The sequence below is a fragment of the Psittacula echo genome, assembly GCF_963264785.1.
Source record: "Psittacula echo genome assembly, chromosome: 5".
NCBI classification, from domain to species: Eukaryota; Metazoa; Chordata; class Aves; order Psittaciformes; family Psittacidae; genus Psittacula; species Psittacula echo.
The window spans coordinates 77,960,408-77,975,109 of record NC_137739.1 but is presented as its reverse complement, the minus strand read 5'-3'; the positions used below and the strand labels follow the sequence as shown (position 1 = coordinate 77,975,109).

Genomic DNA, 14,702 nt, shown 5'->3' with positions numbered 1-14,702 from the left:
GCAGGTCCCAGAGGTGCCCAGGCTCCTGGGGATGCTGGTAGCCCCCAGGCACAGGGTCGCATCCAGATCTGCAGCATGCTTGGAGAAACCAGCCAGGAACCTTTACTGATGCTGCTTCCCCAAGGGAGAACAGGATCTTCATCCTCTGCAGGAAATCAGGATTTTGCTCCTAGTAGCAGTGAACTCCTCACATCAGACAGCCTTTATCTTTTCTACCACTTGCATCTCAGCAATTAGGAATGGGCTGGGTGTGAGGGGATCAATGTGCTGAGGATAAAGGGATGCTCAGAAAACTGGGAAAGAGGATGTGGAAAGGTCCTTTCCAGCCCTAACTATTCTATGATTCTATTAGTACCTTATACAACAGCTTTCCTTGGCTGGAGGAAGTAGGTGCCAGGACCAGCAAACCTGGCAACATGAAGAAGAAAAGACCTGGCTAGTTATGTTGTGAGGAGCTTAATTAGCACTGGTGGCATGGGAGATGGGAAGGTGGCCCTGCATGTTGGAGGGGGAAGGCTGCAGCACAAACCCTCTATCGGACACTGGAGAATCCACACGCTTCACCCAAAAACGTCAACTCAGGAAAGAGAAAATGAAGTCTTCCCTGTCCAGGCACTCACGGAGCTTGGGGCCTTGGGAAATCCCACCAGGTGCCTCAAGAGGAGGTGGAAGCTCTGACAGCATCCCCATGCTCGGCCTGAGGCCAGATGCCATCCTGGGCTCTTGGGCAGGATCCTGGTCACAGTCACATCTTTAACATGGTGAAGCTTCCTCCCTTGTGGAAACTCACCTGAGTGCTGCTCCCAAACACCCATCCCATCCTCCCTAAGCAGAGCCTGCTCCAAGCAGACGAGGAGGGAAAAAGGGGGATTAAAGAGAGGAGCGCAGTAGGCAGAGGACTACCTCCCTCATCACACTGGTAACTACTATGTCTCCTACTGCCTGGGGTGGGGAGCCAAGCCCCAGCAGGCTGGGCTGGGGAGGACCAGGGCTGGGGGGGCCTGGAGACAGATGAGAACTGGTCCTCCCTTTCCTAGAAATCACCAAAAATGAGGATGGAAAGGATCAGCCCATCAATTCCCCCACCAGAGGCTGCTGCCTTTACCTGTTCTCCAGAGCCAGGTGATGCTGGAGAGCACAATAAATCTACCACACTTGTTAAACTAACCCGTTGTTTCATCACTCCAGCCTGGCAGCATTTTAAATCCCCAACAGTCAAAGTAATGCAAACAACTGTCACTTTATTGTCGTTTCCAGCCGTACCGCAAAAGGCACACAACAAACTTCATTGGTACAAAACAGTTTTTCTGCGGGGTTTTTGTATAGCTTTCCCTGTGTTTCCCTTTCGCAACACAGTCACTGGCTCTCCCATCGCCCTGACAGGAAGATCCTTTCACAGAAAGGACTATTTCATTCGTGCAGACAGATAGCTCATTACTGCAGGGGCAGCGGCACTAAGGGCAGTCAGGCACTGCCACCCCCCATTCCCAGCAGGACCCTGCAGACACCCTGGCCACCTGCAGAATAATGGCACCTCTGTGTCCCCCCCACTGCTCCCTGGCACAGCCCCACTCCCATTTGCCCAGGGGTGAGCTCCATTGCTGCCCTCCTTAGCACCCCAAACCCTGCTTTCTTCCAGGTTCAGCTATGAGATAATGGGGCAGGAGAAGAAATGAAGAAGTCCTGATTAAGCTGCTCCCTCCCCGCCCCCCCCCCCAATGCTTTCTGAACATCATTGGGCATTTCTTTACACGATTCACCCTTTTTGTCCCTCCAGCTATGTGTTTCTGCAGAGCAGTGGGTGAGTGTCCCATGGAGGGCATCCCAGACTGGATGGAAGGGTGCCAGCAGGACGCCCCAGCTGGGTGCTGCAGCCCCACTGCCTCACAGGGGCTGGTAAAGGGGAAAAGAAGAGGCTGGGGATAAATTTAGGATATTTTCCTGACCATACCAGCCCATGCAGGGCAGACACACACCACCCGGCAACCACAAACCCGGCTGTGGACAAGGGCCTGGAGTGGGGCTCCTGCTACCAAGAGCAAGCATTCCACTCTGAGATGTGGTATCCACAAAGGAGGCTTTTGGGGTGTTTTCCGGGGTCCCCCCAAAACTAGAAGGGAGCACATAGCCCCGAGCCCCCTATGCAGCATCCTCCAGTTGCCCTGGGCAGCTTTAGGGGGGACAAAAACCAGCTTTTGGGCCTACCATCTTCCTGCTTGCTCTGCCAGCATTTGGCTGTCTATCATTTCCAATCATATCCCTTGTGCTGGGTGAGATCAAGCGCTGGGGTCGGGACACGCTGCGCCCATGCCATGTTCCCATAGCACAGGGCCACAGCAGCGCCCGAAGCTCTCCCCTACCAGCTCCCGCATCACAGTAACACTGAGGGGGTTTGCACTGTGCCAACAGCCACGCTCCGTTTCTTTTGGTATCAGTTCTCCCTTCTTGGCTCTCTCCCCCAACATTTTTTATAAAAATAAGGTTGTGCTTACTTATAAAATAGTATCTTTTTCTTTTAAGAAAAGTTTCCAGTTAAAAAAAGGTGGTATATCAAAATATGGCAAAACTTTGGCTGTCAATCACTAAACTCTAATTAAAAATATCGACTAAAAAGGCATTGTGCTGTGAGTTTTAGCTGCTGTAATGCTTCACCCTTCAGTACCGATGGTAAATATTACATCTGGGCAGGCTGGCTTCTCTGGGACACACTTGGAAGCCACCTTTGAGTTTTTCTAGCACATCACCACCATCCTTTAGCAGAACTATTTGAACTGTAAGAAACTTAAAGACGCATGAAAAGCCTTGGTAAAATACAACAGAGACTGCACCAGGAAGAGCCACAATTACAACGCGGTTGCATACATATTCTTCTCAAGACAAAAGTTATTTTCTCACTTAGTGCTTAGAAAAAAATATGATTATTTATATGGTTCATTAAAGAAGAGAGGCAGATCCTTTGTATAAAAGGTATTTTAGGGCAGAAGTAAAATGCAAATGGGTCTATAAGATCCAGACATATATAAACATACATACCTTGATATATTTATATATGTAATCTCTATATATTCAAAGTCTGGGATGCATTATTGCAATATCCTTACAGGTGACCTGTTTTTTTTTCCATCCTCCTTTGCTTTTGGCTTTCTTGGGTGGGTGGTTTGGGGTTTTGGGGTTTTTTTCTCAGAGAAAAGAAGAACAAAAATGAAGCTGCAAATGGCTTTGAGAGCTGCCAGCCACCCTGCTGGGACCGCTCTGGCCTCACCTCCAGCACGTGGTTTTGGAAGAACTGTGCTGATGCTCTGGTTGATGCCGCTGGCCATGCCTTCCTCCACGGTTCATCAATCCCCAGCTGGTTATTGCTCAATTCTCCCTCCCTATACTGGCCTTTAGGGTATTTACATTTCTTTGGCTTGACTTGAACACAACAGTCTGGCACTTCCTTTCCAGCAGCAGCTGCCACCAAGCCACTGCCAGAGCCACCGGCAGCACTGAGGATGGGGGCAAGGAGGAAAAGAGGCCACCTCGCCACAAGGCAGTGAGAAAACACGGGCTGGCTTCTGCGAGCTCAAACAAGTCGTGCTTCTCCCAGTCGAAATAAAACAACTTGTGTTTGACACAAACTCATCCGGAGGAGAAAGGATGCTGGGGGACCACCGGTGGGACTCTGCCATGCCCGGGGATTCCATCCCGCCCACTGTTGGGGTGATTCCCCGAGTTTCCACGGCCTCGGTTTGCAGGGAGAGGTGTGGGGTGGGGGAAAGGAGACACTGACAGCCCCGATGCAGGGCAGGGAGCCCCAGCCTCCCCCTAGGGGGAGGGCAGCTGGTCCTGCCCCCTGTGGTGCTCAGACGACGAACTCAGGGACTTCATCATGGGTGAGATCCAATGAGAAGTATTTGCTGGTTCTTTTGACAGGGAAGGTCTCCTGGATGTTGATGCACTGCTGAGCCAAGCAGCCGTTGCAGTAGAGCCCTTCCTCCTCCAGCCCGTGGGCACAGCCAAAGGTGTAGCTCTGGGCTGTGTCCTGGCAGAGGTTGGCCAGTTGTAAGAAGTCCTTCTGGTAGAGCCGAATGTCATCCAGGCTCAGGCTGTGCCGGTCCGTTGATGTCTTCGGTTTCCTGCACGTTGTCTGGGCAAAGCAGAAAGAAAGCTCAGAACCCCATGGGGAGCCAAGGTGGTCAGGGAAGCCCAAGACCCCAGTGCCAGCAGGGCTTCAGTTCTCCTCAAAGCCTCACCAGCACCACGTACCTGGGGTAAGGAGTCAGTGCTCTGTCCCCGCAGCTTCACCACTGTTTCCGAGGAGCTGGAGGTGGAGGAGCTGATCTCTTTCACAATAAGCCCTGCACAGAGGGGAGAGGAGGATGTGATGGTTATTTCAAGGCTTCTCAGTTCTCTTGGAATCCATGCCTGCTGCCCCTGCAGGCTGGCCCTTGCTTTGTGGCAAAAGCACCCTCAGCTTCACAGGAAGCCTTCACCCCAACAGCTCCACTTGTATCCAATGTTATCTATAAAGCATCCCAAATTTGCAAGAAAATGGCATACAAAGCTGTCCCCAGGAAGCTTGGCACCCCAGAGACCTCCCAGTAGCTCCCAGCACAGAACTGGAAATACAGGCAACTCTCTAGGCACAGCTCTGGAAAAACCAGGCTCACACTTGTGATAATGCAGGGATCTGAAAGATAACAGGAGGGATGTGAAAGATAACAGGAAGGGATTCTATAGGTACATTGCCAATACAAGATAGACTAAGGACAACGTGGGCCCTCTCCAGAAGCTATCGGGAGAACTGGCTACCCTGGACTTGGAGAAGGCTCAGATTCTTAATGACTTCTTTGCCTCAGTCTTCACTGGCACCACCCTGACTGCACCACCCAAGTCTTGGAAGGCAGATGCAGGAAATGTGAGAATGAAGAACTTTGGCCCACTGTAGGAGAGGATCTGGTTTGAGACCATCTTAAGAACCTGTACGTACACAAGTCCATGGGACCTGATGAAATCCATCTGTGGGTCCTGAAGGAGCTGGCGAATGAAGTTCCTAAGCCACTGGCCATCATATTTGAAAAATCATGGCAGTCAGGTGAAGTTCCCGATGACTGGAAAAAGGGAAATACAACCCCCATTTTCAAGAAGGGGAAAATGGATGACCCGGGGAATTACAGAGCAGTCAGTCTCACCTCTGTGCCTGGCAAACTCTTGGAGCAGATTCTCCTGGAAGGCATGCTAAGGCACATGAAAAACAAGGAGGTGGTTGGTGACAGCCAGCATGGCTTCACTAAGGGGAAATCCTGCCTGACCAATTTGGTGGCCTTCTATGATGGGGCTATGGAACTGATGGACAGGGGCAGAGCAGTTGATGTCATCTACCTGGACTTGTGCAAAGCATTCGACACTGTCCCACATGACATCCTTGTCTCTAAATTGGAGAGACATCAATTTGATGGGTGGACCACTCGGTGGATAAAGAACTGGCTGGATGGCCGCACGCAAAGAGCTGTGGTCAATGGCTCGATGTCCGGCTGGAGACCAGTAACAAGTGGTGTCCCTCAGGGATCGGTGTTGGGACCGGTCTTGTTCAACATCTTCCTCGGTGACATGGACAGCGGGATTGAGTGTGCCCTCAGCAAGTTTGCCGATGACACCAAGCTGTGTGGTTGGGCTGATACGCCGGAGGGAAGGGATGCCATCCAGAGGGACCTTGACACGCTTGTGAGGTGGGCTGATGCCAACCTTATGAAGTTTAACCATGCCAAGTGCAAGGTCCTACACCTGGGTCGGAGCAATCCCAGGCACGGCTACAGGTTGGGCAGAGAAGAGATTCAGAGCAGCCCTGCAGAGAAGGACTTGGGGGTGTTGGTCGATGAGAAAATGAACATGAGCCAGCTTCAGTGTGTGCTCACAGCCCAGAAAGCCAACCGTATCCTGGGCTGCATCAAGAGGAGTGTGACCAGCAGGTCGAAGGAGGTGATCCTGCCCCTCTACTCTGCTCTCGTGAGACCTCACTTGGAGTCTTGTGTGCAGTTCTGGTGTCCTCAACATAAAAAGGACATGGAACTGTTGGAACAAGTCCAGAGGAGGGCCACGAGGATGATCAGGGGACTGGAGCACCTCCCGTATGAAGATAGGCTGAGAAAGTTGGGGCTGTTCAGCCTGCAGAAGAGAAGGCTGCGTGGAGACCTCATAGCAGCCTTCCAGTATCTGAAGGGGGCCTATAAGGATGCCAGAGAGGGACTCTTCATCAGGGACTGTAGTGACAGGACAAGGGGTAATGGGTTCAAACTTAAACAGGGGAAGTTTAGATTGGATATAAGGAAGAAATTCTTTACTGTGAGGGTGGTGAGGCACTGGAATGGGCTGCCCGGTGAGGTTGTGAATGCTCCATCCCTGGTGGTGTTCAAGGTCAGGTTGCACAGGGCCTTGGGTGACATGGTTTAGTGTGGGGTGTCCCTGCCCATGGTAGGGGGGTTGGAACTAGATGATCTTAAGGTCCTTTCCAACCCTAACTATTCTATGATTCTATGATTCTATAACAGTGCACATGCTCATGGGAACAAGTGAAGAGTTGTCATAAAAACGAGAGTGGGGGTCAGTGATCAGGAACATCAATGAAATTACGTCCATCATCTGTGGGCAGCTCCTGCCATCTCCAAATAACCCATCGAGCCTGGGCACACACCCCTGTGCCACGGGGAGGCAGCACAGAGCATCAGTCCTGCTCCGAGTCAAACCTGCACCTTTCCCAGGAAACCCCTTCTTTTTGTAGTTTCACCAAGTTTACCCCATCTCTCCTTCAACCCGAGCGGAAAATGGCTTTTCCAGGTGTCCCAAAAGGATGGCGCGGGCTCATTTGCTCTGCTGAACACCGAAGGTGTGACTTGCATTGGAGATTTGGAAATAAAAGCGGACATCGCCTTACCTGAGTGCCCATTGAACTTGCGTGACAGCAGCATGTCCTCCGTGATGTAGACGCACATGTCAGGGCTCACCTCCATCTCACCAGCCTGCTCCAGCTCCCGGGGGTCATCCACCAGCATCTCGATTTCTGCAGGCAAGGACAAGATGGGACAAGTCACTGCTGTGCACCTCCCGAGCACCCTCCAACCCCAGTTACCTGGTGAGACCCAAGCTGGAAAGCCCACACTCAGCTGGTGTCTCACCATCATCCTGGGAGTCCTCCTCCAGCCGGTCCTTCCCACCGCTCTCCACCCCAGAGGTGTGGGAGCTGCCATGGCTGGTCATGGAGCTGCAGGTCTTCAGCTTGCGGTGGACACCAGCGCCCGAGAAGCCATCCTCGGGCCCCATCTCCCTGGGTTTGGGGTCGGTCTCAATGCCTGAGGTGTGGGAGCTGCTGTGGCTGGCAGTGGAGTGCCGGGACAGGCGCTTGTGCCGCACGCTGCCGGCGCTGCTGCCACTGGCCCGCGAGCGCTTCTCCAGCTGCTCCATGTCCAGGTCAAGGGTGTCGCTGATGTACGACTCACGGTACTGCTTCTTCTCTGCGAGACCAGTGACACGCTGTCAGCACATGGCAGCCTGCACCACAACCCCCTGGAGCACCCTGGTCCCTAAGGGCACAGTCACCCAAGCCCAGAAGGGTGGCCAGCCCTGTCCTGGTGGCACGTGGGGATGGTGGGGATGGTGGGCAGCCTCAAACTTGCTGTGCTCTGCGCTTCAAAGTAGGAGGAGGAGAAAGAGCAACAAGAGAAGGAGGAAGAGGAAGAAGAGGAGGTGGAGAAAAAAGAGGAAAATGAGGATGAAGATGAGGAGGAAGAAGGTGAGGAGGACAAGGACAAGGAAGAAGATGCGGGGGACAAGGAAGAAGATGAGGGGGACAAGGAGAAGCAAAATGGGGACAAGGAGAAGCAAGATGAGGACAAGGAGAAGGAAGAAGAAGAGGACAGGAAGAGGAAGAAAAGGAGGAGGAAGAAAATGAGGAGCACGTGGAGAAAAAAGAGGAAAATGAGGATGAAGATGAGGAGGAAGAAGGTGAGGACAAGGAGACGCAAGATGAGAACAAGGAGAAGGAAGAAGAGGAAGAGGGGAAGAGGAAGATGAGGGTTGGAAAAAGGAGGAAGAGGAAGAAGATCTTATGCATGCTCAAGGGATTTCTGAGCTTGGAGATGAGACATGGGGCACTGGGAAGCGCTGCATTGAGGCATTGGAAGGAACTGGGCCATCAGGGACCACAGCAATGCCTGAGGGTTTTTGGGCACTCAGACATCCAGGAGAGGTTGGTCAGGGCCAGGGCGGGCTGATGCACAGTTGAGGGGGACAACGTGGGGACAGCCACCCCCTGACCTGTTCCCAGCCGTGGGGCTGGCACAAGGACCTCATACAGGCAGGAGCCTGGTGCTGGTGGGATTCACACCCCAGGGGCACCTACCCTCATTCTCCTCCAGCTTGCGGACCTGGCGCAGCACGGGCTGCAGGTTCATGTAGAGCCGGTGGCTGCTGCTGAGCAGCTGCAGGAGGTGGCGGGAGCGCAGCGGGCAGCCCGTGTAGTAGATGAGCTTCCTGGCCGAGGGCAGCCCATCCGGCAGGATCTCAAACTTCTTGCCCTGTGTGGGAGAGGGAGGACGTCAGCCCAGAGAGGCAGATACTCCTGCTGCAGCCCACCTATCAACCCCTTCACCTGCACTGCAATCATCCTGCTTGAGGTGTTGTGTAACAACAGCCCGTGCCCAAATCAGAGCCAGGAGCAACACAGGCAGAGATGCTCTGCCTGGGGATGGTGGCACTCACCACGAACACCAGTTTTCCCACATTTGTCCAGGGGAAGTCATAGAGCAGCTGCTTTTCTTCATCCAAGTTCTGCAACAAGAGAAGAGGCGGGCCCAGCTGAGGATGCTGGCAGGGGTTGCCCATGCAGGGAGGGGGCCACGTCATTGCCCTTCCTCAGCTGCCTACCTGGAAGATCTGGATGCCCCGCGTCGTCAGCCCCAGCGTCAGGGAGGCCTCAACCTCCCTTTTATCCTAAAGGAATTAAAAATACATGATTTGCAGCATGAAGTGGAGAAATCTGCTCCGCCCTCTCCAACCAAGGTATCCTCCTGTAATCCCCCTACCTCTCATCCAGCAGCAACAGCCATATGTGGTAGGTGCCACACTAATAATAGAATCACTTAGGCCGGGATAGACCTTTAAGATCACCAAGCCCAACTGTTTAATTAATGATGCACACACACTGCCTCGTCACATCCTCTCACAAGTTCCCAGTCTCAACCGCCAGGAGCTGCCACTCCATCTTAAGGCTCTGGAAAAGCAGTTTCACCTCAGAAAGCTTCAAAGGACCTTCAGAAACAGAGCTGGGGCACTTTTATGCTTGAGTCCGATGTGCTCCTACACCAGCACGCTGTGCTCTCCTGGAGGGTTCTTCTGCTTAACTTAAGGATGCTATAGAATGGTTTGTGAAGCACTAGCTCCCAGCACCCAGCAAACAAATAACTCTGTTCCCAGGAGAAAACCCCAGCATGTATTTCTTAAGGAGAGGATACCGAAAAATAAGATCCCAGAAACCCCAGAGCTGCTTCCCCACACCCTGGCCACCTCTGGCCTCTCCATAACTGGTAGAAAATGGCAGGACTATATAAAGCTGCATCTCCCTGCCTCTGGGAGCAAAGCACTGCCCTTGAGACTGCCCTGCTCCAGCCAGCAAGTCCCAACTCAAATGCAGCTCTTCCCAAAATACCTTAGAAGTTGCTTGGCAAGTTGCTCCTTTCAGTAAAAAGCAGCCCCGAACCCAATCCCCAGCCTGAGCTCAGGGCCAGGGCTCACCTTGTACAACCTGTAGTAGTGCACAGCCACATCGTCCAGCCGGACAGCCTCCTTGATGTACTTGAGGTGCGCTTCGGAGGCTGTCAGAGCAAACTGATCTTTGTGCATGTTTGGGACGTGCTTCAGGATATAGTCCTTGCCCCTCTTTGCAACCACCTGTTTGGAGGAGAAAAGAAGCTTGTTCCAGGAGAGCTGGCTGGGGCTGGATGCCAGCCCCAGCACTCCTGGACAGCAGCGATTTCAAGGGAAAAGGGAAAGTGGAGCAATGCGCTTCATTATAGAGACCTGCAAGCAAAAATAAAACAGATACAGCAGCCAACAACCTCTTGTCAACAGGAGTTCCCACTGAGAAATGCGTATTTCTCAGTGTGCCTGGCCCGTGGAGCCCACGCCACTGGTGACACCCATTCCAGGGCAGGGATTGCCATGCATGGACATAGTGCATGTTCCCCATGGGAACATAGCCCTGGGGCCATCACTCCTCACTGACACGTGCAAAAGAGAGAGAAGCTGGCAGATTTGGAGGCAAAACCCAGAAATCACATAAAAGTGAGCAGTGGTGGCTAGGACTTTATGAACCTTCCCCTTGCCAGCATCTGCATGTAGCCCTGGCTGTAGGGAACCACAGAGGAGGTTCAGCTGTTTGGGGTCCCAGGGCACATCCCACACAGCTGTGAAGCTCTTCATCACTCCTCTCTAACTAGTATTTACCTGTCTGGTAATAAACAGACTTGGTTTTGGGTACCCAGAGGCTGGCACCGTGTCCTTGCTGTGAGGTCCCAGATGCAAGCTGTCTGCCATTACTGTGCCATACAGGACCGCTCTCTACTCCTCGTCTGTGCAAATCATTGGGATGGCATTGCCCCAGCACCCAGCTCTGCCTGATGGTCGGAGGTAATGTGAGGCTGCCTGTCACCCTGTGCTCTGCCTCAGTTTCCCTCCAGGACTACCCTGAGAGCTGCCTCCACCATGGCTGCTGCAATGAAGGACACCAGTTCCTAAAGGGCTGTCCCTGGTGATGGTGGGATGATGCCATGCTGGCACACAGCACACAGGGAAGCCCTTGTGAGCATCCCTGCAGTGCACAGGGAAATCCCCAGCAGCGGAATGAGCTGCCCAAGCCACCACACCAACCCCAACCCTCCCTGCCCACGGCTATTTGCAGCCCCGCAGTTGTCACAGGTTATTAATAACCGGAACTAAGCCAGAGATAGGGAGCCAGCAGGAACGCTGGCTGCCTGGGAAGCCTCTGAGCAGCCCAGCATCAGCAGCCTCATGGGGATTCACATGAGCTCAGAGTGGGGATCCCACCACAGCTCACTTACCCAGGCAGGGAAATAGGCTTCGGGCTCGAAGTACTTCCCGCAGTGCTTGTTGCGCTTGAAGTCACCCAGGTCAGCTTGGAGGGCGAAGGCAGTGAGGAGGAAATAGGCTTCCTCGCGCAGCACACACTGTGAGTGCAGCACTTGCTTCCGCAGGTGCCAGTAGTAGTAGTAGCGTGCGGTCCGATCACTGTGGGGACAGCAGACAATAGAGGAGAGGGGAGCCAGCAGGACACTCACTCATGACCAAGACCAGGAGGTGAGAGACAACTCTGGCACCCTCCTCCCGGTGGGAAGATCTTACAGAGGGAGCAGGACTGGCTGCTCCCTTTCCCTCATTCATTAAAGCCGGATCCCATTAGGTGGTGCAAAATCACAGCTACTTTGCTGTGCTCAAATTTCCAGCCAGTCCCTCCTGCAGGTAAATAGCCTCTCCAAAAGCATCCCCACGGGGCTGCAGATGCCACTGTGTCCCCAAGTGCCCAAGACCCTGAAAATCGTTTTTTCCCCAAGACAGGACCTGAAGCTGCCACCTGGCCACAGGCACACGTGTGAATTAAAATCAGGCTGTGCCCTGGGTTAAGCCCTGGTAAAACCCTAAGTACGATGTCCCCAGCCCCTCAAAAGGCTCCACCATGGCTGGCTGGGAGCAGTGTCCCCATGTGCCCCTGCAGAGCAAGTGGCAGGAGCAGCCGCTCAGTACCCTGCCACAAACAGCTCCAGCTTTTGGGATGCCAGCAGCATCCCGTGGCATCCTGAGGCTCTGAGCCAGGGGTACCTCTGGGTGCCCCCCCCCAGCAGCTCTGCCCACCAAGCCCCGGGGGGTGCCCGCCACAGTGGGACGGGTGGGTGCACCCTACCTGATCAGCCTGCCGTTTTCCACGTAGTACTGCACTCGGAAGTGGATGATCATCGGGGGGCCAAACTGGTCGATCCCCTGGAAGGAGGAGATTTTCAGGGCTCCTGTGCAGACCCCAGCATCGTGCCCCAGCCCCTTTCCTCTGCTCGCCCGGGGCCAGGTCCGTCATGGCCACTCCTTTGCCCTCCACAAAAAAGCCACAGGGAGGAGTTCACTTGCTAACACTGCTTGTACTCTTTTCCTGAGTTAGAGTTTAAACCTATTTTTGTACCCCAGTGTGCTGAAGCACAAAGGGGATTTGGATTTAAAGAAGCAGGAGGCTGGGTTTGAGACCCCCAGGGGGGCTGCAGCCCCCAGCTGCTGCTGCTGCCCCTCTTCCACCCCTCCCAGCCCATCTCCCACCAGCCCTATTCTCAGTGCCAGCACAGGAGCCTTCGCACCAACCCAATCAGCACATTGCCTTGAAATAATTAAAAGGTGCTTTGGGGGGAAAAGCCCAAACACTCGATTTTAGAAACCGGAAGAAGGGACAGCTTAGAATTCCTGCTGAAGTGTAAGGAAGTAAGGGAGGAAAAACTCACAGCTCCAGGGTGGGGAGCATGGAGGACGCATCCCCAGCAGCGGCACACAGTGGCACTTGCAGTGACAGCCATCAAGCATCATCTGGGTTTCACTCACTTTGCACACCAGTCCCCCCACCCCGTGCAGACTAACAGCCAAGTGCCCCCTCCCACCCCTCGGCTGCATTCCCATCTCCTGGAAGTGACCTGCGACGGGGACAGAGGTGGCCTTACTGCCGTCAGCTCTCCATGCAAGACCTCACCGCTGACCTTGCTGGCCTCCTTCTTCCACTCCTTAGGGCAGTACTTGTAGAGTTTCTGGGCCAGGTCCATGTACACGTGCTCATTGTCTGAGTGGGACAGAGCTGGCATCAGCATCCCCACTGTGTTCCCTGCATCCCGCCAAGCCCTGCCCTAGCCCATCAGTGGGTGATGTGGGGGGTCCATAACCTCCCTGTCACTTAATGAGAAGCCACCAAAGGGTTGGGTAAATTTGCATTCACGTTTGGGCAAACATGCACCCCTTACCCAGGGGCATCGTGCCATGATGAGCCATGATGGCATTGGGCTGGTCTGGCCGTGGGCACGAACCCATGGCATAAGCCCCTGACTTACTCTGGATGACGCTGAGCCCGAAGAGGTGACAGTCCTTCAGCCTCAGGAGGTCACACACCTGCACCAGCAATTCGTGGCACAAAATCTTCACCTGCAAAAACCCACACAATCCTTTCAGCATCCGTGGCTGAGCCAGGCAGGCACCAAACCCACCGCAGCATCCTCAAGCAGGAGCACGGGGGTGACGGGTTGGGCTGTGGGGCTCATTTTTCCATGGGGCCAACATGGAAGTCCCCAAAAGCAGGGTCCCATCCTGGGGTGCAGGACCAGAGCTCTCCCAGTGATGGAATGCACAGGGCAGATGCATGGGGCAGCCTGAGAGCAGCAGGCGTTGGTAGAGACCTCACTGCAACCAGTCTGGCACCAGGGAGATGGCTTTGGAGCAGAAAGTAGAATATTGGTGGTGGTGAATTAAAAAAAAATTAAACCTGGGAATTTCATATTTCATATTACATCCAAATCAGAGCCAAACCCCTTCTGTTTCTTCACTGGGGTATGAGAGGTTGAACTGCCATCCACCATGGATGTGTGGGGTGAGGACTGAGGGAGGAGAGACTGCCCACTCCGCATCATGCTGCCCAGTGGGATGGCATGCAGCAGGTCACCCGCCCAAAATCACAGCTCTGCCAGCAGCACATCGTGTCGAGAAGAAGCAGAGGAGCATAAAACACAGCCACAGCCTTCAGGGAGAATAACTCGTGTGCATTTCTCTGGCAGGGCAAGATCAGGCAGGCTCCAAATTGAAACCAGAAGCAAAACCAGAGCTTGCAAATGCACCCGGCTGCAAGCCCCCGGGTGTGATGAAAACATCGGTGCTCAGGGTTACCCTGGTCCTTGTGCTGCCTTACATTGATGATGATGTTGAGGGAGTCGTCGTTGGGAAGGAAGATGCAAACGCTGCGGCGGTCCTGCATGACTCTGTTGTTGTGGAAGGTCAGTTTGTTCATCGTGGTCCTGGCTCGGGGCTCGGGGCAGGCGGCGAGCACCTCACCAGTGGGCCGGGGCGGCCTCGGTCCCCGCGGGCGCCATCCCTGCAGGCGAGACGGGGGGGCTGAGCTCTGTGCATGGCACCCCCAGCTTCCCACATCCTGAGGCAGGCACCCTTCCCACCCATCATCATAACCCTCTGGAATCGGAGTGTCCCCCAAAACCTCTGCACGCACCCCACCACGGCCACCCTGTATGCCAACCCTGGCGCCACAGTTAGGGCAGTGCAGGAACTCAGCCGAGCCCAAAAATCCTGACCCAGCAGATTTATTCTCCCGGCTCAAATTCAGAAAAACCTCAGAAAAAGCTTTCCTGGCATAATTATAAAAACCAGAAGTCTATCTGCTGGGAACAAACCCGGCTCTGCCGGGGAGGAGCAGCGCAGCGGCGAGGGAGGTTTTGCTGCCGGCAGCAGAAAGGCAAGGGGCCGCTGCTGGGTCTCACAGCAGGTCCCTGTGTCCCCTCCAGCATCATTCCCCCCAGCTCCAGCTCTTTACGGGGGTTAAATCGAACAACCCAAGCACTAACAGCAATTTGAAGATGGGAATCGCTGTCTCTTGCCATTTCCCAACGTTCACCTAAATCGGTACC

General features: G+C 54.0%; 1 protein-coding gene across 3 annotated transcripts; it reads right to left on the bottom strand.

Moving 5' to 3' along the window:
* Positions 1-3,844: 3,844 nt before the first annotated feature.
* On the bottom strand, positions 3,845-14,071 carry FRMD6 (FERM domain containing 6; the record flags this gene model as incomplete). Of its 3 annotated transcripts, none has more annotated exons than XM_080618863.1 (13): positions 3,845-4,129; positions 4,249-4,340; positions 6,914-7,039; positions 7,155-7,490; positions 8,378-8,552; positions 8,737-8,805; positions 8,902-8,967; positions 9,769-9,924; positions 11,094-11,280; positions 11,951-12,027; positions 12,717-12,859; positions 13,125-13,215; positions 13,973-14,071. In XM_080618863.1, the coding sequence occupies 13 exons, from the start codon at positions 14,069-14,071 to the stop codon at positions 3,845-3,847; spliced, it is 1,902 nt and encodes a 633-aa protein (XP_080474989.1). The 3 variants fall into 3 exon arrangements, with proteins under 3 accessions (XP_080474989.1, XP_080474990.1, XP_080474991.1); XM_080618864.1 differs by having other exon boundaries at positions 12,744-12,859; XM_080618865.1 differs by having other exon boundaries at positions 12,780-12,859.
* Positions 14,072-14,702: the final 631 nt, after the last annotated feature.